At 40.7% G+C, this 25,320-nt stretch overlaps 1 protein-coding gene across 2 annotated transcripts in view; it reads left to right on the forward strand.

Moving 5' to 3' along the window:
- Positions 1-25,320, forward strand: part of MTHFD1 (methylenetetrahydrofolate dehydrogenase, cyclohydrolase and formyltetrahydrofolate synthetase 1) — a 50,732-nt gene that overhangs the window by 16,445 nt on the left and 8,967 nt on the right. For both annotated transcript variants that reach the window (XM_036217762.1, XM_016141743.2), the window contains exons 3-22: positions 1,707-1,766; positions 2,218-2,271; positions 3,089-3,225; positions 3,366-3,466; positions 5,187-5,323; positions 6,175-6,286; positions 11,004-11,131; positions 11,574-11,671; positions 11,838-12,011; positions 12,643-12,779; positions 14,278-14,324; positions 14,936-15,043; positions 15,201-15,275; positions 17,241-17,343; positions 19,130-19,206; positions 19,831-19,971; positions 21,226-21,294; positions 21,565-21,676; positions 21,788-21,927; positions 24,142-24,183. In XM_036217762.1, coding sequence (XP_036073655.1) covers positions 1,707-1,766; positions 2,218-2,271; positions 3,089-3,225; positions 3,366-3,466; positions 5,187-5,323; positions 6,175-6,286; positions 11,004-11,131; positions 11,574-11,671; positions 11,838-12,011; positions 12,643-12,779; positions 14,278-14,324; positions 14,936-15,043; positions 15,201-15,275; positions 17,241-17,343; positions 19,130-19,206; positions 19,831-19,971; positions 21,226-21,294; positions 21,565-21,676; positions 21,788-21,927; positions 24,142-24,183 — 2,052 coding nt within the window. The remainder of the gene's footprint in view (positions 1-1,706; positions 1,767-2,217; positions 2,272-3,088; positions 3,226-3,365; positions 3,467-5,186; positions 5,324-6,174; positions 6,287-11,003; positions 11,132-11,573; positions 11,672-11,837; positions 12,012-12,642; positions 12,780-14,277; positions 14,325-14,935; positions 15,044-15,200; positions 15,276-17,240; positions 17,344-19,129; positions 19,207-19,830; positions 19,972-21,225; positions 21,295-21,564; positions 21,677-21,787; positions 21,928-24,141; positions 24,184-25,320) is intronic.

Genomic DNA, 25,320 nt, shown 5'->3' on the forward strand with positions numbered 1-25,320 from the left:
AGTTAAGATTATGTGGTATTTATTACTTCTGGCATTTCAAAGGTGTGTTAACCTAGACGCACAAGAACAATGGCCAGGGCTGGCTTAAAACCTTTCACTAAAGAAGTTTCAGACCTGGGGCATGACTAGCCACCGTGACCTGCCCAGTTAGGAATTTGTGATTACAGGACTCTTTTCTCATCCAGAAATATTTTCAGATACACGAAGACTGAGAAAAATGCCCAAATACCTTTCATCGAAAAGTGACATATAGTTTCATTTCAGTCTCCCGAGAAATGAATGGAGATAAACTATAGAAGAGAGAAGTTGTAGTTTTAAAAGAACTGTCAGTGAGTGATAAAACCATTAAAACTCAATTCTAAATAACAAACTGTTATTATAAATATTAATTAAAATGTTAAAAATAATACTTTTGTATTTAGAGCCATCTCCTTCCCTCTTTGATCTAAAAATCTCAGAGTGCATTAAATCAATGAAGGTTGTATGATAAGGGCAAAGAACATATATAGAAAATGACCTAATAAGAAATTTGAGAAGTACTAAAATTCTAGGGAAGCCCCCACAGGAAGCAACTAACGCATTAGGTTCAAATAATTCATAAAAAAAAAAAAAATCAAATTCTCCTCTAAGGACTTATCTGGTTCTCTTGAAATTTCAATTTCATTGGCAAAACTAAGAATTGTATGTATGAAGGAGAGCTAAAGCTAAGAGGAAGGCAGTGTTCCACGGGCCTGAGGGGAGCTTCCGGTAACAGCATCAGCATGACAAGGACTGGAAATACTCTGTTACTAAAGCTGACTTCTTTCTCTGAGGTGGTCCTGTTAAAAAGAGCCGTATGTCCATTGTCTCTGTTATCAGGGACCTACCATATTTCCCTCTGCAATTTTGAGAGAAGCCAAACTTATATGGGATATCACCTTGAGAGTCTGTTTCAACCTTGAAAAGGACAAATGTCAACCACTGGAACTTAGAAAAATATTTTTAAAATAAAAATTTTACAGATAAATGGTTATCATGAAAAAGTATAAAAATGTTCATGATTAAAGAAATACAGGGAACATGATAAGACCTAGCATGGTAGTTCAAAGGATTTGGCTTCTTTACCACATCTTCCTCTCTGTCTTGAGGGGCCCAGGCTGCCCTTTGCCTCACATAGGTGTCTCTACTGTGTAAGCTGGAATTAGGTCGACCCTAGGTTTTTCTTCTCTATGTGGCCTGGCTGGGCATGAGAGCTTTCCACTGCCCTTGGGGTACGAGAGAGGATAGAGAATGTGCCCTCTGTGCATTCCTGCCTCCCAGGGCTGTGGTGTTTCTCTTGCCTGATGAGAATTCCTCAGTCCTGCATGCCCCGTTGATCTGATATGTCAGCTCAATGGCACACAAAAATTCCATGTGTTTCAGACAGGTGTGCAGCATCCTCGCTTAGTTTCCAAGGGAGAGGCAGATGTCCCCTGCTTTTTTTGTTTTGTTTTGGTTTCGGTTTTTGGCTTTTTCAGTGGGAATCAGGTGGGCTTGTTTGGGGAGGGATCTCTAATACCACCTGTATTCACTTCACCATCCCGCCCTGACATTCTCCTCATGCTCCTGTTAAAGCTCTCTGTAATAAGGGTCTCATGATTAAACATCCCTTTTATCAAAACTAAAAATTTTGAAGCTTTTCTGTACACTTTGCCTTTCATCTGATTTGCATGTATTTATTATTCTAGGTTGGCAATAGAGATGATTCCAATCTTTATATAAATGTGAAGCTGAAGGCTGCTGAAGAGGTAAAGCCGAGAACAGCGGTGCTGTCACTCCCCTCCCCCTCCCCCTCCCCACTCCAGGCCCTGTTGGTTACTTACCCCTTGCCCTCTGTGTCCCTCCCCGTAAGAACTTTTTCTCCCTCAGCAGACTTTAGTTTATTTCGCAAGGCAGAAGTGGGTTACTTAGAGTTGCGGCCTCTGGTTTACCCTTAAATGTTTTCCAATCAGTGATCTGCTTACTTCCCCAAAAGTGGGAATAGTGGACATGAGATTGCTTAAGTTCAGTGGTGACATTTACCAAGTAAATGATGAGTAGGTCAAACCGAGAGATTCGTTTTTCAGAACCTATGAGGGTGAAATGATTACCGATACCATATGGTTTGTTTTAGTCATATCTGTTAAAAAAAAAAAAAAAAAAAGGCCAACGTCCTAAGTTCTCTTGCCCTCCACCTGTTTCTAATGTTTATTTTTGCAGATTGGGATCAAAGCCACTCACATTAAATTACCAAGATCTGCCACAGAATCTGAGGTGAGCTTTTTGGAACTGAGTTTTGAGAGCAGCTGAAGGCTTTCCTCTCTGGTTTTTGGTTGAATGGAACTTTAGGGATTGATGTATTCAGCATACAAAAGACCTCCAGGTAATTCTTTTTTCACAGACTCCACCTCAAGAAAGTCTTTGAAAATACCTACAGAGTAAATGGTACAGTCCCAGGGCATGAATATTTGGTACTCAAAGTGTAATTGCAGCATCATTTGCTTTCAGATCACCTGCAGTGTTCAGTAAAAACTGATCCTTGGCCTGTAGTTATGCACATCTTAGAAACCAAACATGTATTCCATTTATGTGATGCTCAAGAATAAGCAGAGTAAACCACCAGTGGTTAAAGTCAGGCCGCGGTTGCCAGTAGGTAGGGGTATTGACCCTGAAAAGACAAGGAGAAGAACTGCTGAGGTCATGGAAAGGTTCTGTGTCTGAAGTAGCCAGTGGAGTAGCCACTAGCTACGTGTGGCCATTTAATTAAAATGAAATAAAATTTATAGTTCAGTTCCTCAGTTATACTAGCCACATTTCAAGTGTTCGATAGCCCCTATTTTATTGTAAGTTGTAAACAATAGAATATCACTGTCGAAGTTCTTGACTCTTTTGTTGGCTAGATTTCTTACCAGACCCTTGGAGATTACATTCTGTGTTAAACTTGGAGTTGCTCTCAGGATTCAGGGGAGGTACATTCTGAGAGGACTCCACTCGAGGGAAAATGGAACAACCTGTCTTTTGACTTGGAAAGTCTTTCTCCACCCTTTTGATTTCTCTGTGGCATACAAATTGCATGTGGTATTACTTTTAGGTGTTAAAGTGCGTAACGTCTTTGAATGAAGACCTCACCATACATGCCTTCATAGTGCAGCTACCTTTAGATTCAGAGAATCCTATTAACACTGAAGCAGTGGTCAATGCTATTGCACCTGAAAAGGATGTGGATGGGTGAGTATGGCTGGACTTTCTATATCTCATTGCATGATTCCAATTACATTTCTATTTTGGAAACACACCGCATTTGCTTCTAAAGGGTGGAAACACCTAATTTACCTTCATTTCCCTCTTCATTGCTTTCACTCTTTTAGATTGACTAACATCAGTGCTGGAAAACTTGCTAGAGGTGACCTAAATGACTGTTTCATCCCTTGTACACCTAAAGGATGCTTGGAACTCATCAAAGAGACAGGTAAAAATGAAGCACCATTTCTTAGAGCCTGGTCTTGACATGCGAAGGTACAAAGGAGGTACATTGTAGGCCCTATATAAATGGACTTGATTGGGACAAGGACCTATCTGCTGGAGGCTTTACCTAAATTCTCAGTTTTCTCAACAACCCTATGAGGTAGGTACTCTAATTGTTCAAAAGCTGGGAAAACCAGCTCAGAAAGATTGAGTAATTTGTCCAAAAGGCAGCAGAGCCAAGATTTGAGTTCAAAGCGAATAACCGATATGGTAGTTAGAATTCAGAGAGTATGTAATGGCCACCAAGTTCCCACAGTAGTTCTAGGACTAGACAGATGGCTGGAAACAATCTCTTAACAGTTGGCTGTATTACTTCATTACCTAGTCAGCATCTTGGTGTTTTAATTTCATCACAAATACTTTCAGCAGAGGTTATTTTTTACAAGGAAGTGTGTCCTATTTAAAGGAAGTGGATGAGAAGTTTCAAGTGGAAAGTGTGGGCCAATGTAAAAGAGAATTTTCTGTGGTTGGCAAGAAAAGGTCAAGCTATATGTCTTAGGACAGCTGTTACTGTTCAGCCCCACAACTGAACTTATGTTCTGCAGCATATTTAGTAAACAGTGTGTTGCAACTCGATGAAAACAAATCCTGTGAGCAACAGCAGCTACAGGCTTCCCACGTTCTCTTATTGATTGTGAAGCTGCCATTTGCCTTAATGCATCTTCAGGTCCTTTGCTGACTCCCAAAAAGAATAGCAAGGTACCTGTTAAACACTTCAGACTTTGAGGGCTTTATTCCAACATGTTTATGGTATGAGCATTATATAGAAGCGTGTCCTTTTTGGATAAAATTAATGTTATTCAGGGAGCGCAATTTGAACACAGACTGCCTTGAGGAAGAGTCCACTTCAGCTGTGGCTAGGGAAAGGGCCTCAGGTGGAGTCTTCAAGACTTTTTTCTGCTTTTTCTAGCTCATTCTCATGCTCCACTTGGTGGCCCTAAGCAGCTCCAGCCTAGTTCCGTCCTTGTGCCTAACAGTCGTGGGATTGGATCTCATTGGCCAGGGGATGACATATGATCACTTGTCATTACTGGGTCCCCACCAAACCACCTCTATTAAGTAGAGTATGTCAGTCGTGAAAAGGGCATTGATATAATGCCAGAAGAAAGGGTGCTGAATAGCAAAAAGAAAGCTTTCTACTAGGGTTAAAAATTCCCCTTTATCACTGCCCAGCATAAAATCCTATGGATCTGGCCCTCAGCCAGAAGAGAAGTTACCAAACTTCTTACCAAAATTTAACCAAAGTTGGGAATCACTGATAGTAATCTAATTTCTCTCACTTCCCTCCGCCCCAGTACGTGCCCCCTACTTGTCATTCCCATGTAATGTAATCTGATGTCTTCTTCCATATAGCTGTAAATCGGGGTGTCTTTTTTGGTTGAGTGTAGGTTTTCTTCCCACTCTCCTGTGACTCAATGGATCTTGGCTTAAGCTGTTCTCAAAAACCTACAGCAAGAAGGACACATGTACAAGTACCAATTTGTAGCTGAAACCCTGGAGTTGAAAATATTATTTCCAAAGAAGGAGTGTTTTTAGGAAGATTGCTTTTTGATGCTAAGAACCTGTTTTTGTGCACTTGTTCTGAATTTTCCCATTTAGGTAGCATGCGGAGGAGTGCAGCTTCTTTCTCCCAATTTTCTGATGTACGCTGGCTTTTCTTTCAGGGGTACAGATTGCCGGAACGCACGCTGTGGTCGTTGGACGCAGTAAAATAGTCGGTGCCCCCATGCATGACTTGCTTCTGTGGAACCATGCCACAGTGACCACCTGCCACTCCAAGACTGCCAATCTAGACGAGGAGGTAGGGGGTCTGGAGTGCAGCGGAATGTGTTCTCCGTGTGTCCGTATGCACATAAGAGTATGCATGTATGCATGCATGTGTGTGGTGGGGCATTCTCACATAATGGGAATAGCCAACATTTAAGTGCCAGAAACTGCCAGTGCTTTTATCTCGTAACCCTTATAACAATTCTGTGATCCTTGTCACATTTTACAAGATGACAAAACAAATTCAATTAAAAACTTGTCCAAGTTTGTGCAGATTTTGTTCCGACTATATTCTTTCTGTATCAGTTTACCTCGTGGTAGATAGAGATTAGCAGTATAGGAACTGAGATTGACCCCTGGCAGGCAGATCTCAAATGAGTATCAGTTGGGGGCTAGGACAGTGGTCCTTTGACATCTCTCGCATCTTGTCCTTGACGTCCACTTTGGATTCCTGAGCCCAAGGATTCTCACATATACACATTCCTTTGACATTGCAGTCTCTTAAGCGTGACAGGCCCAGCACCTTCTCTTTTAATCATCCCCAAGCAGAGCTCTGTGGAAGGTGGTAGTCCCCACATTCCATGGGAGAGGGAGCAGTCTCTGGACGTTTTGTAATTCCAGGGACGTCAGCCTAGGCCTTTCCTACTCTACAAGGTCTCATTAGGTTTCCCACTCAGTAAAATGCCTTGTGAAAGGGGAGCTTTTTGGCGTATATAAGACTGAGCACAGTGTATAAAGAGATATCAGAGATGGTATGTGGCCTGCAGAACATCACTGATGACAGTGAAGAATTTCATACAAAGCTTGGGGATTTCCTTTCCACTTCTAGATTTTTTTTTTATGTTTTACTGTTTAATGACTGAAGTCAGAACACTCTTTCTCTAGGTAAATAAAGGTGACATCCTGGTGGTTGCAGCTGGTCAGCCTGAAATGGTGAAAGGGGAATGGATCAAACCTGGGGCAATAGTCATCGACTGTGGAATCAATTACGTCCCAGGTGAGTGTTGCTGGAGGAGGAAGGTGGATTCTGGTGGAGGGGCAGGCAGAGGAAGCTATCTAAGTCATCAGGGGACGCCTAAGTGAGAACCGCTTGTTCCGTTTTAGGCATGGAGTGCTCGGGTTCGATGTTATTGCCTTGCCCCTGGGTGCATGCAGTTAGTAGGTGGCATGGTTGCTCCTAGCAGGAAGATTGGCTTGATGGGAGAATCTGTGGTTTTAGCTACTGTCCTTTGTAGCTCCCAAGACAGCTTTGTCCGGGGAGAGAGGGCAAGAGGGAGATAGATTTCACTCTCTTCGTGTAGACATCGCCCTTTATTTTAACAAATGATGGATGGATTTAAAATATAGTGTCATCTTTGCAAAGTTCTGGGAGACTCCAGATGAGGGACTCAATTCTGCCAAAATTCCTGTAGAGCGGCAGTCCCCAGCCTTTTGGGCACCGGAGACTAGTGCTGCAATGAGAATCTAAGGCCCGATGATCCAAGGTGGAGCTGAGATGGCGATGCTAGTGCTGGGAAGCTGCTGCAAATACAGATGACGCTTCATTCATTCTCCTGCCGCTCACCTTCTGCTGTGTGGCCCGGTTCCTAACAGGCCACCAGTTGGGACTGGTCTACAGCCTGGAGATGGGGAACCTCTGCTCTAGAAGGCATTATAAAGAAGGTGTTTGACCTGGGTTTTTACTAGGCAGAGAGGACAAAGCCAGCCTTACAGCCATGTCCACAACTGTACTTGGCATCCTCCTCCCTAAGTGACGCCTCACTCCCTGTTTTCATTTATGGTATTACCATTCTTCTTTCCCATAGGTCTGGCACCTTTTAGTTTCCCTCCCAATCAATCCCTATATTGGATTCACTTTTAAATATTAGGATATTTTCCTTCTCGTCTCTGTCCTCGGTCTCAGCTGTGTGGACTGCTGTGAATTTCTTACTGGTCTGACTCCCACTCAGATCCATCTGCATGGTCTTGCCATATTCACCTTGACATGGGCCCATGAACCTCCTCCCATGTTACTCGTCAGACACCTTAAGCCTGTACTAGTTCCAGCCACCTCTGCAGCCTTTTTTTCTCACATGTACTTCGTAAAACAGACCACGCGACCTCCCACACATCCTCGTTTCTCCTTTGCAGTGTCTATGCCTGCGTCTTTAGTGGAGGAGGCTGTTCTTTCTTCACGAAGTTTTCAAACATAAAGTCTGAAAAGACAACACAGTGAATGCTTGTATACATATTTCATAGATTCAAGAAAGAACCGTCTTTGATCGAGTGACTGTTTCTGTGCATCAAGCACCGCCTCAGGCCTGGGGCTACACAAATGCATAAGCTCAACTGTGGTCATCACTCTCAACCACTTCCTCCCCACCTCCTCTCTGTCTGAATTGCCCTTCTTCCTTCCAAACCTTGTGTGATGTCCCCTCAACAAGGGATGGTCTCTCCTTTTGAAAATGCTTCTCTCCCTCCCTCTCTTCCCACAGAACTTGGAGCTTCTTTTATCATCTGCGTCTCCTACTCGGTGTCCTGTGCTTTTTTCCATTAGACAGTCCACTTCTCAGGGCTCGGTCTCTGCGGCGCCACGTCCAGCGTTATGCCTCATCACTGCTTGCACTCGTATCTGTCGAATATTCGAAGGGAGTTGTAGCAGGAATAATTTTTTTTCTCCCTTCCCATCTCAAGTTTGAAATACAGACAGTAAGCTGCCAGGAACATTAGTCACTGTCAAGCCTTCACTGTTTTTAACCTCCCTCCCACTCTCCCTACCAGGCTTTTAAGACACTAACTCATAATTGAGCACTCATTTTCTTGTAGTGTAATTATCTAATGGGTGATAAAGAAAGTGCTCTCCTACAACTCGCGGTGAATACTTGCAGTATGGCATTCAAGCTCATTCTGTTTAAAACGTTGCATCTTCTGTATCATATTTCTGCTTTTGGCATTTTTTCCGACCATATTTGAGGAAGATGAAGAAACACCCGGGTGGGCATCTTAAATCTTGCAGATGGGTATGAAATATAGACTTAAACATGAAACTTACTGTCCTGTTCACATTTATTCCTCATATAGATGGTTGAATATGAATAAGCAAAGCATTATTTTCCTTCCCAGTCAACTGTAATTTTATTGATACTGGGCATATAGGTGAATAAGCATCGTTAAGCCTGGATTTTATTATTCCCCGAGGACCGCAGAATCACTGAGTTACAGACCTTGGGTGGTGGGCTGGGGGACTAAAGACTGTTCTCTGCAAATGTTCATTTTTGAAACACTATGTTTCATAGCTGGGCTGCTTCTTGGTTCATATTTTGATTATATAAATCATTTTCATGATCTCAGGGATAATATCATAAGACACTTGTCGAATTAAGAATGAATTAAGGTGTGGACTTTTTTTCTTCTAAAAAGGAATATTTTTTTAAGTCTCAAGTGTAGAGCAGAATGTATTGGCCAGAGAAACACATAAAAGTGTTCTTCCTGCTTAGCTTACTAAAGATAATTTGAGAAGGGCTAGATTAATATTGTTTTATTTGGAAGAGTTATGAAAAGAGGGAACAGATTCCCCACCCTATCCCAATCTAATCTCAAATTATCCAGCTGGAATTTTGTATATATAATGCCCAATAAAAGAGAAATTTTAGCCCTGGGATATTTAACCAAGATGTTTTTTGGTTACCGAAGCTATACACTTAAGTAGATTGAGAAGTGGTCACTTTTTCCAGACTGCGTCATACTTTTCCATGAAATACTGTATATACATCAGAGGGTGCTCAAGCCAACACTGATAGTGTTTGCTTAAGTGGCAAACCTTAGCTAATCCAGCACGGTATTTACTTGATATGTCTCCTATTTATGGAAAAACATGGAGAAAGTGACTAACAATGAATAGAAAGAGATGCATGGGTGTTTTAAGCTAACTTCAGTGTTAGACTATTGAAATCTGTACAAAGGACAAACCCTTAACAGTATTTTCTTGGCATTTTGAAATGACTTTAGTGGTTATGAGAGGAAATATTCTGCTTGTTGCTTTATAACCTTCTAGAAATCTGAAACTATCTGAGGAGTTTTTATTCACTAGTTCTGTATAGTACATAGGAAATATCTTATGTATGTAGGTTGGGAAGAGAAACTCTTATGTTTATGTACATTTTCTGACTTGATTCTCAGCAAGCTTGTAAAATAAGTAGTATTAATCCTTCTTCACATCTTTGAACTCCTGGTCACTAAGGAACCCACAGGGGTTGAGGACTAGCAGTTAGTGGAAGAGCTGATCCTAGAGCCCAGGTCTCTTGATTCTGACTTTTTGGCTGTATAGTAAGTCCTCATTTAAAGTCATCAATAGGTTCTTGGAAAATGCTATTTTAAGTGAAACAACTTATCATGAAGCCAATTTTACTATAGGCTGATTGATATAAACAAGAGTTAAGTTCTTATAGCATATTTCTGGTCACAAAAAAACATCACAAAACTTCTAAATAAAGACCAAAACATTTCTAATAAACACTGAAATAAACATGAGCTATATATACATTTAAGAAAGATGAACAAAAACAAGTAAGGTCATTATTTTCTAATCCACTTCTTTCAGTTCAGGGTCTTGAGTGGCCAGAGCCTATCCTGGCAGTTCAGGGCTCCAGGTGAGAGCCAGGTCTGGTCAGGATGCCCTTCCATTGCAGGACACACACTCACACACTCGCTCATTAAGACTGGAACAATTTACACATACCAGTTAATCTAATGTGCACATCTTTGACATGTTGGAAGAAATCAGAGTACCCAGAGAAAACCTCTACAGACATAGGGAGAATTTGCAAACTCCACACACACCATGGACCTGGTTGGGAATCAAATTTTTTTTTTTCCTCATTACCGTTAAAACAAAATGATGTTGAATGAAACAACGTTATTTGAGGACCTGCTGTACACTGAAGCATCCTCTCTCGGTTGTGGAAATCTGATCAAAGAGAAATGGTGAAGTGGCTTAAATCCTACCAGATCCTGCTCCAAAGCCTTAGCCCTGCAAGGTCTAGCCCTGTCCCCTAGCCCATCCCCGGAAGTGCACGGAGGCCAAGGGTAGGATGTCCTTTGTGTGAGGGAGCAGTGATGCATTATTGGGTTTTGTTCTCTTGAATAGCTATTCTTTGCTGGTAGGATTTGTAATTATTCTTGAATCCTTTTAAGGGCAGTATAATTATTACATTCTTTGCCTTTCTCATGCGTTTAAGTAGCTGCTCATCTTTGGAATTGGATGTTGAATTGTTCCTCCATCTCACGCATGGAGCTTACAAAATGCTGACAGTTGCTGTAGAAACGGTATCCGGCAGCTGTAACATAGTTGGAGCTTGTGCACCCAAAAAATTCCTTTGTAGGCCTTAACAAATTAACATTTTAAAAGGTGCTCATTGTATATTGGGTAGTTGATAAGAATAAAAAACAGCTGGTGTTTTATTTGCTACCTGACAGGCTATAAAAGGATTCTTCTGGTTCTGAAAAAACACTTAAGCACCTGGTGAATTTTTGCAAGTAAAATAAATTTCTCCCTAGGAAATAGCAAACACCTGTCATCCTATAGCTTTTAAGTATAGTTGACACTTAGCCAGTTGGGACTACACACCCTAAGCTCTGCTGAGTTTTTGGAATAAACAGTCATGGTTGATAATTTAGAAATAGACATCAGGATTACAATTCTGAGACTTTGCTTTGATTTTTTTCTCCCTTGACAGACGATACAAAACCAAATGGGAGAAAAGTTGTGGGCGATGTGGCATACAGTGAGGCCAAAGAGAGGGCAGGCTTCATCACTCCTGTTCCTGGTGGCGTTGGGCCCATGACAGTGGCAATGCTAATGCAGGTGGGTAATAGTTCTAAGAAACTGATAGAATTCAAGTAGAAATGCCATAAAACCTGTACAGAAGCTTTTGATATGAATCTGTCGGAAAAAAAAAAAAGGGAATGGAAAACAAATAAAATCGGTCATATTAGTAGAGGAAAGTAGGGGAGGCACAATTCTAATTTACTTTGGAATATGGTAACTTGAGGAGAAGAGAAGTGCACACACACTGACTTTGCTAGGTATGTTTTGGCTTTTAACACGCACCAGCTGATGTAGGGAGATGCAAGCAACCCAGAACATTTTGAGTGCCTGTAGACCCTTGCCTGGAATTAAAGCATGTTTATAGGTAGATCATAAAGCTGTTCATTTTGTGATTGAACTTGCGTGACCCAGGATTAAGAAATGAGGTAGAGTTTAAATTATTAACCTCTTTAAGTTCCATTTATGTCATTTTGTTTAGAGCACAGTAGAGAGTGCAAATCGTTTCCTGGAGAAATTTAAGCCAGGAAAGTGGCTGATTCAGTATAACCACCTTAACCTCAAGACACCTGTTCCAAGGTAAAAATAAAACTGTCCTGGTTTAAAACTTTGTGGGTCATTGGTTTGTAGCCGTGGCCATACGTATGCCCGTCTGAAAGCTCTATTCGTGGTTGGGGTGGGCCATTCCCGTGAGGGGATTAATTCGGTGAATCAACGCTGACATCTTTTCTGGATTTCTTTTAAGTGACATTGATATTTCACGGTCCTGCAAGCCAAAGCCCATTTGTAACCTGGCTCGAGAAATTGGTCTGTTCTCTGAAGAGGTGGAATCTTACGGTGCAACGAAGGCCAAAGTCTTGCTGTCCGTGCTGGAACGCCTGAAGCAGCAGCCCGATGGGAAATACGTAGTGGTGACCGGGTATGGTTTCTGTTCATTTCCCCATCACATCTTCCTGTTAACCCCGATCGTTTTTACCAGTGGTGGTGGCATATATACGTGGAGGTTCCTTTCATTTAGTTTTAGCGTCTTCACGGGTATTTTTAACTAATTTGGTCCTAATAGTCACCCCATGAGTTAAGAGTGGATTATAACCTTTCAGAGATGAGAAAATTTGTTGTTCATCTAGTAAGTGGAAAAGGTGGGTCTTAAAACCTAGTCTTCAAATGGAATTGCTTTTTTTAACCTCACACTTATTAATTCAGTATATCTGTTGAACATTCATTTTTATTATGTGGAAAAAATTACATATGTAAAAGCTAGGTTTTCAGACTAAATTGAGAAATTTAAATCATAACAGTATCTTTCTACAAGATAAAGTATATTTGCTCCTTATAGTTTGAAGGACTAAAACACATCAGTGTTTTTTAATTTAAAACTTGGGAGAAGTTAGAGTTAAGACTCTTGGAAAAGATCCTTTTCAGGTCTTCTGATTAAGAAGTCATTATTCTGAATAAGAGTCATTCTTTAGTATCTGTTCGGTCTGGCATAGCAATTCAAATCAATTTAATTCCCGTAAATTTAATCTTCCTCTTTTGCTTTCATCTTGAAGAATAACTCCCACACCCCTGGGAGAAGGGAAAAGCACGACCACAATTGGGCTGGTGCAAGCCCTTGGCGCCCACCTCCATCAGAACGTCTTTGCATGTGTACGACAGCCTTCTCAGGGCCCCACCTTTGGAATAAAAGGTATCAGTAGGTCTAGACCTTGGGTGGCCAGAGGGTACCTGCCTCTCCTTCAGTCCTCCCCGGCCCACTTGACGCATAAATGTTTATGGGGTCTTCAGCTTATTTAGACACCAGGAGTATCTTTCTCACAACCCCCTATGGTGATGCTTTCAGTGGAGGCTTTCATTAGATCACCCCGGCTCCTGCTGTCCCTGTTTGACATTGCACAGGGATTCCTGGAATGGGTAGTATGTGAGCAGAGCTGCTTTTATAGGACTCATAGTCAACAGTTACCAATAAAGCTAATCATAGCTACCAGTCACCATTTTGACTTTCTAGAGATACAGACAACCCTACACATGTTTCACCCCATGGGAGTAAGAAGCCATACCCTTATTGAGTATATGTTTTATACCAGGTTTTGTGTTAAGCAGTTTATGCATATTATTTTTTATTTCCTAACATAATATGGGACCTCAGAGGCAACTGGGTCAAAGGCATGATTATTACCACAATGAGTCCCCTTGTCTATTTCAGTCTCTAAGACAACACTGTTTCTTCTGATTGTATGAAAACATGTCAGGAATCATACTTCATTTTCAGTTTTTGATAGCTACATATTGCAAACATAATGTTCTTTTAATTAAAATTATTTTTTACTAATTATAGTAGGTTCTTAGAGTTAGCCAGCTCACTTGCTTAGGAATAGGGTATCACGTATTCTACGTGTTCTAGTGATTACTACAAATGTTAACTTGGGGTACACCTTTGTGCTTCTTCTGACTATCGTTTTGATATATTTCATAAGTGTGCTGACTTAGTTCTGCTTTTGAGCTTATCAGTCCCTTTTTAACGTCAGAATGAGCCTTTTCCCTTATTCTGTTTATTGAACCCAATATCCTCCTTTTCCCCATTTTCATTGCATAGTCTCTGCCTCAAAAAAAACAAAACAAAATCTATAGCTCAAATGGATATTTATTTCTCTCACTGATAAGCCGAAGGCCTGGATATTTTTGACTGGCCTCTTGTTAATAATCCACATGGGTCAGCAAAAATCTAACTGTTAAGCTGCATGTTTTCTAACATATGTCTCCTGTTTAGAAAGACTTGCAGTCTATGTTTGTTTGGTGTGTTTTAAGTATTCCTTTTCTTAAATGCCTGAGTAGCGTTTATGAGAGTATTGAAATTGAACCAGTTTGCCTTCATGTAACTGCATGCTAGGTCTTTTTAACAGATGTTAGGAATCATGGGGAACCTGTTTCTAAAGATAGTGAGTAGGTATGTATGTGTTCATGGTTTCGTCGGTTACACTCAGACTTCAGCATGAGCAAGATCAAATGCTTTAGCTTGACAAGAGAAAATTAGGAAACACTTGATCAAATCTGTCCAAATGGTTGTAGACAGTAAATAAATAAATGTGCATAGCAGTTACAGAATCCATTTTGCTTTTATTTGACTTCCAAATCTCTTAGTGAAGAAGTATGCTTAACACGATTCTCACCCTTGACCTGTCCTCTAGGTGGTGCTGCAGGCGGTGGCTACTCTCAGGTCATTCCTATGGAAGAGGTAAACAGCCCTGGAATTATTCGAATCAGACCCTTTAACATATCTTTTCCTTCCAGAGATTAAGCTTTATCATAGAGATCTTAGTGGACAAATGACCTCTTTCTCAGCAGCAGTGATGGATGCTTAAGGGAAAAACCTCTTAATTTGCAAACTTGTGAGACAGCTTAGTTTTCTGACATGACAAAGACTTGAAGTCTGGCTTTCAGTGGGAATAATAATTTTAAGCGAGTGATCAAGTGAAGCATGAGATTGGGAAGAACCAACATGGAGTAACTTCAGAGTAATAACTCCAGAAATAGGAAACGTGTACAGGCATAGAGTTGGCTTGCTCCATGGTACTCTTTCTCTGTTTGAAAGACACTGTTGCTCATGGTGGTGTGGTGTCTGTGGTTACTGGACATGTCACTTAGGGAGAACCACAATTCCTTCTGAGGACAGATAGGCAGTCATTTATGTTTTCCAGATCTGCCTGTCTGGGCGTTTGTCCACTGGCTGTGCTGGCTGCATTTTTACATTGCCTTTAACATAGGAATTGATATGGTTGCGATAGAACGAGTGTTGGAAAGATGCAGAGAAGTTGGAAGACTGATGTGGCTTCTACTCTTTTGTAGTTTAATCTCCACCTCACTGGTGACATCCACGCCATCACTGCAGCTAATAACCTCGTTGCTGCAGCCATTGATGCCCGGATGTTCCATGAACTGACCCAGACTGACAAGGTATGGTGTTGAGGCCCTGTGAGCACTTTTGAAAGAGCTGAAGCACTTGAATTAATGTTGGTCCTTCGAGTACCAAGAAGGTACTTGCTATGATGCAGATATAGCAAGGCAGTGGGGTTCCTCTTGTTTATAAGACCTTTTCTTCCTTTTCTTTAAGGCTCTCTTTAATCGTTTGGTACCGTCAGTAAATGGAGTGAGAAAGTTCTCTGATATCCAAATACGAAGGTTACGGGTAAGCTTTTCCCTTCTTCAGTTTTGTTATTGTATGAAATTGGGTGATAAATAAGAAGGTAAAAATCTCCTTAGAGTAAGTAGCCTATTTCAAGTTACATCCATAACCATAGGCTTAAGGTTATGATATACAGAACAAAGATTGGTGGTAGAGGTTGCTTCTCATTTATCTATAAGTCACAAGTGGTTGGTCCTGGAATAAATAGAGCACCACAGTCTGCCCTCAGCTAAGAGGAAGACCGACATTTCCTTTATAGCATGGACAGGAGTTAGGATGCCAGCGTGGCAGCTTTTGGAGTTTGAATCCCTGCTCTCACTAGCATGGAGTGGTTACTTCTATATTTAATTTGAATTTCTATAAAAAAAAAAACTTGTAGTCAGTAAACACACACTGTACCATATGATTCAGAAATCCCACTGCTAGGTATTTATCCAACAGAAATGCAAACTTGTATTCATACAAAAACATGAATGTTTTTAACAGCTCTGTCAATAATCTCTAAAATTGGGAAACAACCCAAACGTCCTTCAGTGGTTAAATGGATAAAAAAACATTCCTTGTATGTGTATTATTGACAATAGTTCTATTCACTTTTCATTTTTACAACTTTGTATTTTGATGCTGCAGGAATAATACATGAAGCTCCACCTTAGCCAGATGCGTGGTTCACATTTTGCTCTATTTGCTTTACAATTCTGTTCATATTTAGAATTGTACTTTAATCCTTTCTGGACTTTAGAAAAAGTAACTTTTACACAGTGTGGTATCCCTTAGCTTATTTTGTTTTCACAACGCCTCCTCCCCCCCCCCCCCCCCCAAAAAAAAATCCTATGCATCAGGTAAGTCAACTATTATCCGACTTATAAAAGAGTTGACTTCTTCAAGGCAGCAAACCGCCATGGAAAGAGCCAGCAACTTCTAATCTTGCCTTTGCTAATGGAACTTATCTGTCAGGCATGGGGAGGTGCTAGACTAAATGTTCAAATGATCCTTCAAAGAGCTCTAGTATTTGAAATCAAGGAACTTGTCCAGGGCCTCAGTACTCTTCACAAGGTTGGACTTAGAACCTCAGTCTCCTATTTCCTGGGTCCCCAGGTATCCCCTTTTGCACAGTGTTAAAGCAGTCTGCCCCTTGGGCGCTCAGTCTCGAGTGGATTGTCAGACAGTAGATTCTCAGCCTCGTGACTGGGGCTTTGCTGCCTTCTGTAAACAGTGTCATGTCCTAGGCTTGTGAGGCCTCCTGTTTGACAAGCCAGTGAGCACCAGCTCTGAAAACACATCTGAGGTTTTAAAACAAAGTCCTCATAGCCCAAGAAAGAAACTATGGGAAGAGTAGGGCTTGCTGGAGCCCACCCAGATCTACCATGAGTTAGAAAAAAGACTGCATTTTATAAGCATTTTCCATTTTAGGATGTGATCCATGTACATATTGTAAATAAATAAAATTTCCAAATTCTGTGGGGAGGAAGAGACAAACTCTTTTTGTGCCTTTTGGAACAGCAAGAAGGCAGTGAAAGTATAATGTTGCATAAAAAGCATATACAAGCATGAGATTTACATAGATTTTTATTGATTCTTATTTTTGCTCTTCCTAATATTACATTGGAACTGGGCTTCTCAATTTTCTGATTGAAAAAGCTCTGCTCATTGCTTTTCCTTTCAATATGTTTGGGTTCGGTGAATTAGGTACAACACTTCTTGGTCACTGTTTATTTAGCACTAGGCTTAGGGAAGTGCCTCTGGTGAGGGTTTGTAGGGACAAACATGTTAATAACTTTGTACACAGGTCAGTCGGAAATAAAGGTTTAGCAGAACGAAGCATAGTTTTCCGTTCTGAATTCAACATGGTTTATATTTCTTAGAGAGGACCTTATCTGGAGATGGGGAATCAAAAAAATTTTTTTGATTTATTATGCTTTCGTTTGTTTTGTCTTATTTTATGTTTTAATTTTCCTACCTCTTCAGAGACTAGGCATTGAAAAGACTGATCCTACCACACTGACAGATGAAGAGATAAACAGATTTGCAAGATTGGATATCGATCCAGAAACCATAACTTGGCAAAGAGGTAGCAGAGCTATATACACACCACATTTGCTTTGGTTATATATCACACCCCACGCCTTTTGGGGGAGTTGTTGAAAAATGTAAGATCTAGAAGCTTATGTATTGATGTTTTAATCAGACCTCTTTTTGTTGGGTTAGTTGGACATTTGCTGACTATTCAGTGTTGATTGGAGTGAGGATAGTTTCAAGGAAGTTCATGCATAAACCAAATATAACATTTTGCAAGTTTCATTTTATGCAAAAAGTTTTAGTGTCGTGAAGTAGAGAAATTATGTTTAATTACTTCTTGAATCATGTTGCCCTTTATTCTCAGAACTCTTATCTGGCATAAGTGACTTGATTTTTCTTGACGCTCTCTAGTTTGCCTACTCATTTTTCCCTCATTTTATGCAGTTCACTTGTGACAAAGTAGGTAGCCTTCAAGGTTTAAACACTTGCCTAACTTCAGTGCTGTATGTTACTTTTCTCTATGTACAACTAGCCCAGCCCAGCTTAGAGTTTTATTTTGTACCAACAATGCATTCATCTATCCTGTGTCACTGCCGAGAAGGAATTTTAATGCAGTTGAGCAGAATGTAGCTAATGGCCAATTTATTGACTGTATTTGTGATTTTCACTTGTTCACCAACTGCTGCTAGCTAATAGTGTTTTTAAAATGATTCTCTTAATGTATAAAACCATACAGATGTTCCTCTTCCTTTGCTTCCGTAGCTTCAGACAGATGTATAGTATTTTATGAGGAACAAGCTAAAGATCCGTTTTGAAAATGTAGTATCTCATTCACTTTTCCTTTGCTTTATGTCTAATTCATGCTTTCTAAGAAGAAGCAAACAAGAAAAAAAAATGAATCATTCCTATTGACTGGCTATTTATACAGAGAAATTAGATATAAGGAACTTGACACTGTATTTTTTGAAAAGTGAGGGTAGGCTTCAACAATACATTATACCCTTCGCTTATCAGGTGAGAAGGTGTGTTTGTGTGTGTGTGTGTGTGTGTGTGTGTGTGTGTGTGTGTGTGTCTTCCTCTGAGTGCTGTTTAAATTGTTACAGTCTTTATGGAAAATAATTTGGCATGTTATCAAGTGCCTTAAAAATGCCTCTCCTCTTTGACTCATTTAGAGCGTAGCTGGTGTGTTGTTCATTTTGTGTTTTGTAGTTATTTTTTGGCACATACAAAAACAAAATTGGGAATGCACTAAAATGTTAACAGTGATTAATCCTGATGGGGAATTAAGATTGGTTAGTTAGTTGATCTTTGCCATGTTTTCCAACATTGTACAATTGGATAGATAGTCTGTCATCTGAGTGGAAATTATTTCTTCTAAGTGTGCTGAAGGAAGGAACAGGTCTGTTGCCCAGCATGCTTCAAAAGGCATGTGCCTGACCCTGTATTTATGACTCTTGTATTTCTCAGTAAGGTCAGTGAGTCATGCCACAGAACACCACCACAAACCTCGGCTTTTTTAAAAACTATGGCCTGCTCTGTTTTTCTGGTAATATCGAATATGTGTTAAAATAGATTCCAGATTTCTAGTTAATTGTTTGTATTCTCTAGACAGAATAAAACCAAGTTACTCCATATCCTTTTCTTTAAAAATAATTCCTGCACATTTATAATAAATGAACATCATTTCTTAACTCAAACCCAGCCTTGCCATCAGTTTTGAAATCAAATATTAATAGACAGACATTAAGTAAGACTGGCTGCTTTAAAACTTGACTGGTTTCTTTACTTTTATGGCCTTTTTACTAAACATTATTCTGTATTTTCCCTTTGTACTGTAGTGTTGGATACCAATGATCGATTCCTGAGGAAAATCACAATTGGACAGGCTCCAACGGAGAAAGGGTACACACGGACGGTAACTATTTGTTCTTTTCTAAGTCAATTAGTTCAGATGAACCAGATCTTTGCTCCTTCTGTCCTCCTCCGTCCTCTCCCATCCAACTGATACTGCCAGGTGTTGTTCTGCCTTCTCCCTTTTAAAATGGAAGTGAGTAGGTGTGGTACTGAGCACTCCTGACAGCTTTGCGGTAAATCCCATGTGTCACCTGTATGTTTTCACCCAGCGTTTTTTCCTGGGGGTGGAGATCCCCAAGTGAAAATCCCTGCACACAAATTGATTTAAATCGCTTCTTTTCTGTGGCCATTTTGCAGTCTGTGTCTTTAGTGTTAAGAGGTTCTGTGTTGTTCATTCTATATGTTACAGAAACCATACTACAAGAGTACAGGCCTCCTTCACAGGGATTATTGGTCCTGCTAGAATGTTTATTTTCAAAAATCAACTACTCAAGGACTTGGAATAGTTCATTACAAATTTTTCCTATTGGAGAGTTATTTTCATTAAATTCTTTGTGTACTATTCTGTTATTCTATCCATTTAAATTATTTATTTTAAGATGCAGATGCAAACACGGATTACTTTTGCAATTCACATTTCTGGTTTAACTAAGTTTTCCCTGTTGTGTCTTTTTCCTTCCAACAGGCCCAGTTTGATATCTCTGTAGCCAGTGAAATCATGGCTGTCCTGGCTCTCACCAGTTCCCTAGAAGACATGAGAGAGAGATTGAGCAAAATGGTGGTGGCATCCAGCAAGAAAGGGGAGCCCATCAGTGCCGAAGATCTGGTGGGTACCCAGGCTCTCCAGGCTTGGTGATGGTTCTGTATCCATTGTCATAGCTTTTCTCAGCAGTTACTGATAGCAAAAGTTATGCTGCAATTAACTAATAAATTCCATAAGATTTTGCTGCTTACAAAATAATTATGAAATTTATAAAAAGTACTTCATAATGAGTAATAGGTGGTATGCTCCAATAATAGACCACGGATTAAGATGGGTTGAGCAATGTCTCCATCCTGTGAGTATTCCCCAAAGCGGGTATATGGCTTCAATTTGCAGAGGCAATCAAGAGTCCATGTGAGGCCCTTAGTAGTTAGGCTTAGAGTCACACCCTGGCTTCTCCCCATGAGGCCTCCCTGCCTAGAGGCTTTTTGTCATGAGGTTTGTTAGCCACCATGTCCATGTTGATAACCACGTCAGGACTAACTCATTGGACAGTTATCTGATGGTCCTACTAGGCTAGTTCTGTACTTACAAGTTATTTCCAAACTGTCTGCAAAATAATAGGAGGTTTGAAATGCATTAATCTTACAGATTAATTTTTTAAAGGCCTATTGGTGTTGACGTACACCAAAATGATTGTATGTGATTAGTCATTTTGTCAGATGAATTCAGAAAAGGGAGAAAATACTAATATCTTATTTTCACAGTTAATATGTGTAAAAAGGGAAATTGTTAAAAATTTACACCCAAAGCAGAAACTTAGAAACTCATGAATATTAACTATAAGTGGGATCCATAGTTTTATCTTTGTTACCAATTTGTTCAGCTATGGGTGGGTAGCTTAGAAGAGGGACCCAATGTTTAAGAGTTGGTATTGAATTCCTGGGTAAATTGTTAGTTTCAGCTCTGAGAAGCACATTAAATTTGGTCTATAGCAATTTCCGGCCAGACACCAAAGTTACAAATAATTCAGTATTATAAGAACTAGCATTTCCGTGCTGTAAACTAGTTTAAAATGGATTCCCCTTACCCATAAGCAACAGAGCTTGATTGAGATGCTGGTTTCCAAAATTACATGTACTTCCAAAGATTACATGTGAACGTCATTTTCATTCTCTCCTTTTTCCCTGCTTAAAATAAATGGTAACCTCTGAGTATGTATCCAGAAAAATTAAATAAATAGATGGTCTAAAAGTTCAGGTAAAAGTACTAATTGGTCCAAGATGGCTAAATGAGGAAGACCTAAGAATGTTGAATTTTGGTTTCAAAGGGTTGGTTTGCTGGTAGGAATTGACGTTTCATGCCTTTGTTTTGTAGGGAGTGAGTGGTGCGTTGGCAGTGCTCATGAAAGATGCGATCAAGCCCAATCTCATGCAGACCTTAGAGGTGAACAGCGCAACTCCTGCCTTCCTGAATTGGTTTTCTGTGTTCACAATTTTCTTGGGGAGTCACAGACCTTCTCTACCTGCTCATCTCTTCCTATTTTTTTTTATAGTTGTAATTGGGTCATGGCTGATGTAAAAGAGGCAGCTTCGTATTTAAAACGTTGGGAAGTCTTTTTCTTTTGGAGTCCAACTAATTTTCATCTCCTTGACTGTGTGATTCCATTTCGAAGCAGTTTTGGCAGCTTTACGCACGCTGTCTTGATTTCCACAGGGCACTCCGGTATTTGTTCATGCTGGACCATTTGCCAACATTGCACATGGGAATTCCTCTACCATTGCAGACCGGATTGCACTCAAGCTTGTTGGCCCTGAAGGGTTTGTAGGTGAATATTTTTGCAAAATCAGTGCATAGACAGTGTTTGTTTGTTTGTTGTTTGTTTAACATCAAGGATATTGGGGCGGCATTTTACTATTGCTTTTCTCCTTACTTACAGTGACCGAAGCGGGATTTGGAGCAGACATTGGAATGGAAAAGTTTTTTAACATCAAATGCCGGTATTCTGGTCTCCGCCCTCATGCAGTGGTGCTTGTTGCCACTGTCAGGGCTCTTAAAATGCATGGAGGCGGCCCCACGGTGAGGATCAGTAGCTAGAAGAGTCTGATTGTCAGGAATGTTTTAAACACTAAAGGAAAGCTGGAAGACTTGTGCCTGTTTCTTCATTAAGTTGCTCTTATCCTCATAATTAAAAGGGTGCCAAAAGCAAAAGATGTTCAGACAGCTCTTATGCTGGCCGCCTTATCACTCATAGGCACTGCCAGCCCTCGGCATTTTAAGACGGCTGAAATTGGCTTCATGGCCTACCTTTCTGAGGAGAACATCTGATTATATCTAAACCCCTCCAAGGACATGTGCTTGCTATACACACAAAAACTCCTTTATTTTCAAACTAGTTCTTTTAAAATCTCAGTCCCATTTTCCCTCTAAATAGTGCCACTGACACCTGGCCAGCCAGCTGAATAGAAACAGAGGTTAGTAATGGAAACAGAGGTTGGGACTGGCTTATGTTCATCTCGAACCTGAACTTTGTGTGTTCCTGAATCTCTGTTGGTTAGAAATTTCACTTTTTATCCTGTCATTTTAGCACCTTTTCTTCAGCGCCTGCATGTGAAAACATAGTGCTGGTTTTCAGAAGTTACTTCAAGTAGTGTTAAATTTCTATCCTCTTTGAGCTGGCCGTGTAACTTGGGAAATAAGACCTCCCTTACCTACAAAACAAAATCAGTATTTCTTAGTATAGTGATAAAGGTTCTTCCTAATATAGCAGTTCTCAAGCACTTTGGTCTCAGAACTTCTTTACACTCTTAAAAATGATTGAGGGCCTGAAAGAACTCTTATTTAGATGAGTTATATCTATTGACATTTAACTATATTAGGTATTAAACTGAGTTAACATATATGACCTTTTTTTAAATGAAAAGTTACTACATTTTCCAAAACAAAATTTAGACATTGTACATTTTTCAGATCTCTTCAGTATCTGGCTTAATTGAAGACCACTGGATTCTCATCTTCATTTGATCTGCTGTGATATTCCATGTCACATAGTCTTGGAAAAGTCCGTCGTACACTCAGAATGAGAGTAGAAAGAGCCATAATATCTTAGAATTATTATGAAAACAGTCTTGACTTTGTGGACCCCATGAAAGGATTAGGTCTGCGGGCCTCACTGTGAGAGCCACAGCCATGACATAACCCCAGCACACCCTCTCCAGTCTTACTTGCCCTTAAGGTACCAAAAGCACTTCTAAGCCAGGATGCCCCTTTCTGCTAGGACTGCAGGATAGACTCTTTTTCTTCCTGATCACAACCAACATTTCTCTCTTGTACCCCCTCTCTCACCTTCACACCATTGCACCTCCTTTCCTTCTTTTCACCTGATCTCATGGTCTGAAAAAAATATATACCAGGCACTTGGGAAGCACTTGAGAGGAGGGCTTTGCACACACACAGCTCTGTCAAGGAACCAAACCTGCTGCTTGCATTACCTCATGGAGCTTCGTGTAAGGCCCAGAATGAGGTAGCTCTCAGGTCCCTGCTTCCAGCCTCACCTGTATGTGGCCCCTTTTGGAGTTGGAGCATCATAGCCTCTCTAAGGAATGGAAGCAGACCAAGCTGAAAAGCTGAAGGCTTCTTAATCTGTGCATTGCCCACAATGGGGTCCCTTCACCCCCATGCTCATCCCTGTGGATGTAGCAGGGCCAAGCCACCAGGAACCTCTGTTACAGTGAACTTAACTGCTTAAGTATTTTGATACCTTTAAAAATGCTGTGATAGAGGAAGAGGATCTGTGTGTTTCCCTCCTGTTTGTATTCTCATGCTCTCCAGCTCAGCTCCACAGGGCATGGGTTGGCTCTTTGGACCAGCTCATGATCCTGTAGCAGGGCTTATCACAGACTCCATCAGCAGATGTTTCAAGGTGGCCTTTGCAGGGCTGACAGCTGCCTTTTTCCCTACGCTCACCCTCACTTCCACACCCACTGCCGTGTGCATCACGCACTGAGGTTTTTGCCCTGCGCAGAAGATGGCCTCCCCTCCCCGCCCTGGATCTGTTCTTTCTCACTTTCTTAGTTCAGGCTGCAAAGGCCCCCACTCTATCAAAGCAGTCATTTTTGTTCTGTCTTAGAATTGCTCGTATGCCCAAAATCCTTAGCGCAGGAAACAACTTTATTCTGCTGTATATCCGCCAAGCATGCAGCTTCCGGCCTTTAAAACATGGCAAGCACCACTATAAGTTAATATCTAATTGTAAATAGAAAATGCCTCTGACTTTGCTTCCTTTCCTTCCAGGTTACTGCTGGACTTCCTCTTCCCAAGGCTTACATAGAGGAGGTAACTTCAATCCTTTCTAATCACTTGACCTAGAAAGCACCACACCCCGAATCAGTGTTTCTCAACCCAGCTCGTCTGAAAAGGAGTAGGGGTATTGCTCCGACTCAGGGTGCCCCTGGAAGCAGGGGATGCTAAAAGGCCTGCAGTGTGCTGATGAATTGCATTAACTGAAATTGGGAACAAGAGCCTCATAAAACAGAATTATCTCACGTAGGATGTCGATAAAACCACTGCCCTAGATTGGTGGTGTGTTTTCAACTGGGAGTAATTTTGCCCCCAGGGGACATTTCACAATGTCTAGAGACATTTTTGATTGTTATAACTCTTGGGAGTGCTACTGGTAGCTAATGGGTAGAGGCCAGGGATACTGCTACACATTGTACAGTGCACAGGGCACCCCCCAACTAAAAGGAATTATTTGGCCCTCTTGTCAATAGTGGTGAGGCTGAGAAACCCTACAGGAGATTAATGGAAGTTTCTTTGTCTTCCCTGTAGATTAGCTGGTCGATTCCCAAATGCCATTCATCCCAGAAACAAGTATAGGGAACTTTTTTGAAATGTCTTTTCCTCTGTAGATTTAAATCCATATTAAAGGGCCATGGTATAGTCAGCATCCTGGTTATTTTTCTATGCAGAGTTTTTATAAGCTAATTTGGTTAATAGCATCAAGCAGGAGCTCAAAGAAGAATTGTGAGCTTGAACCTTTTTATATTCATATTATTTACCATCAAAGAAACATCTCCAGAGCCAATTTGGGGTGGTTCTGTGAGAGGCCCTTCTGTGAGGTGGGAAGGTCAGCTGCTATCACTAATTCAATTTTTCTGCCTTTTTGGGAAGCTTTTAAATTATCAAGCAATAGAGGGTCACTGTTCAGGCTCCAAATGAAGTATTTGAAAAGCAGCTAGAAAAGAATTGTCGGTGCCTTGAGTTTGCCTGTCTTCTGAGTTATGATTTGCCTTTTATGGTCATTTGTCTGATTCACGCGTAGGAGGAGAATTCACAGTTCTGGCCCTCCTGCCCCCCCACAGCCTTTCCTGTGTCTAATTAGAATGACTGCCCCTAACTGGCCCAGCTGGTATCTTCATTTTAGAAATTCTGTTTATTTAAAACTGTTCTCAATCAGTCATATATGTTAAT

This window comes from Rousettus aegyptiacus, unplaced genomic scaffold (assembly GCF_014176215.1).
Source record: "Rousettus aegyptiacus isolate mRouAeg1 unplaced genomic scaffold, mRouAeg1.p scaffold_m13_p_3, whole genome shotgun sequence".
Taxonomy (NCBI): domain Eukaryota; kingdom Metazoa; phylum Chordata; class Mammalia; order Chiroptera; family Pteropodidae; genus Rousettus; species Rousettus aegyptiacus.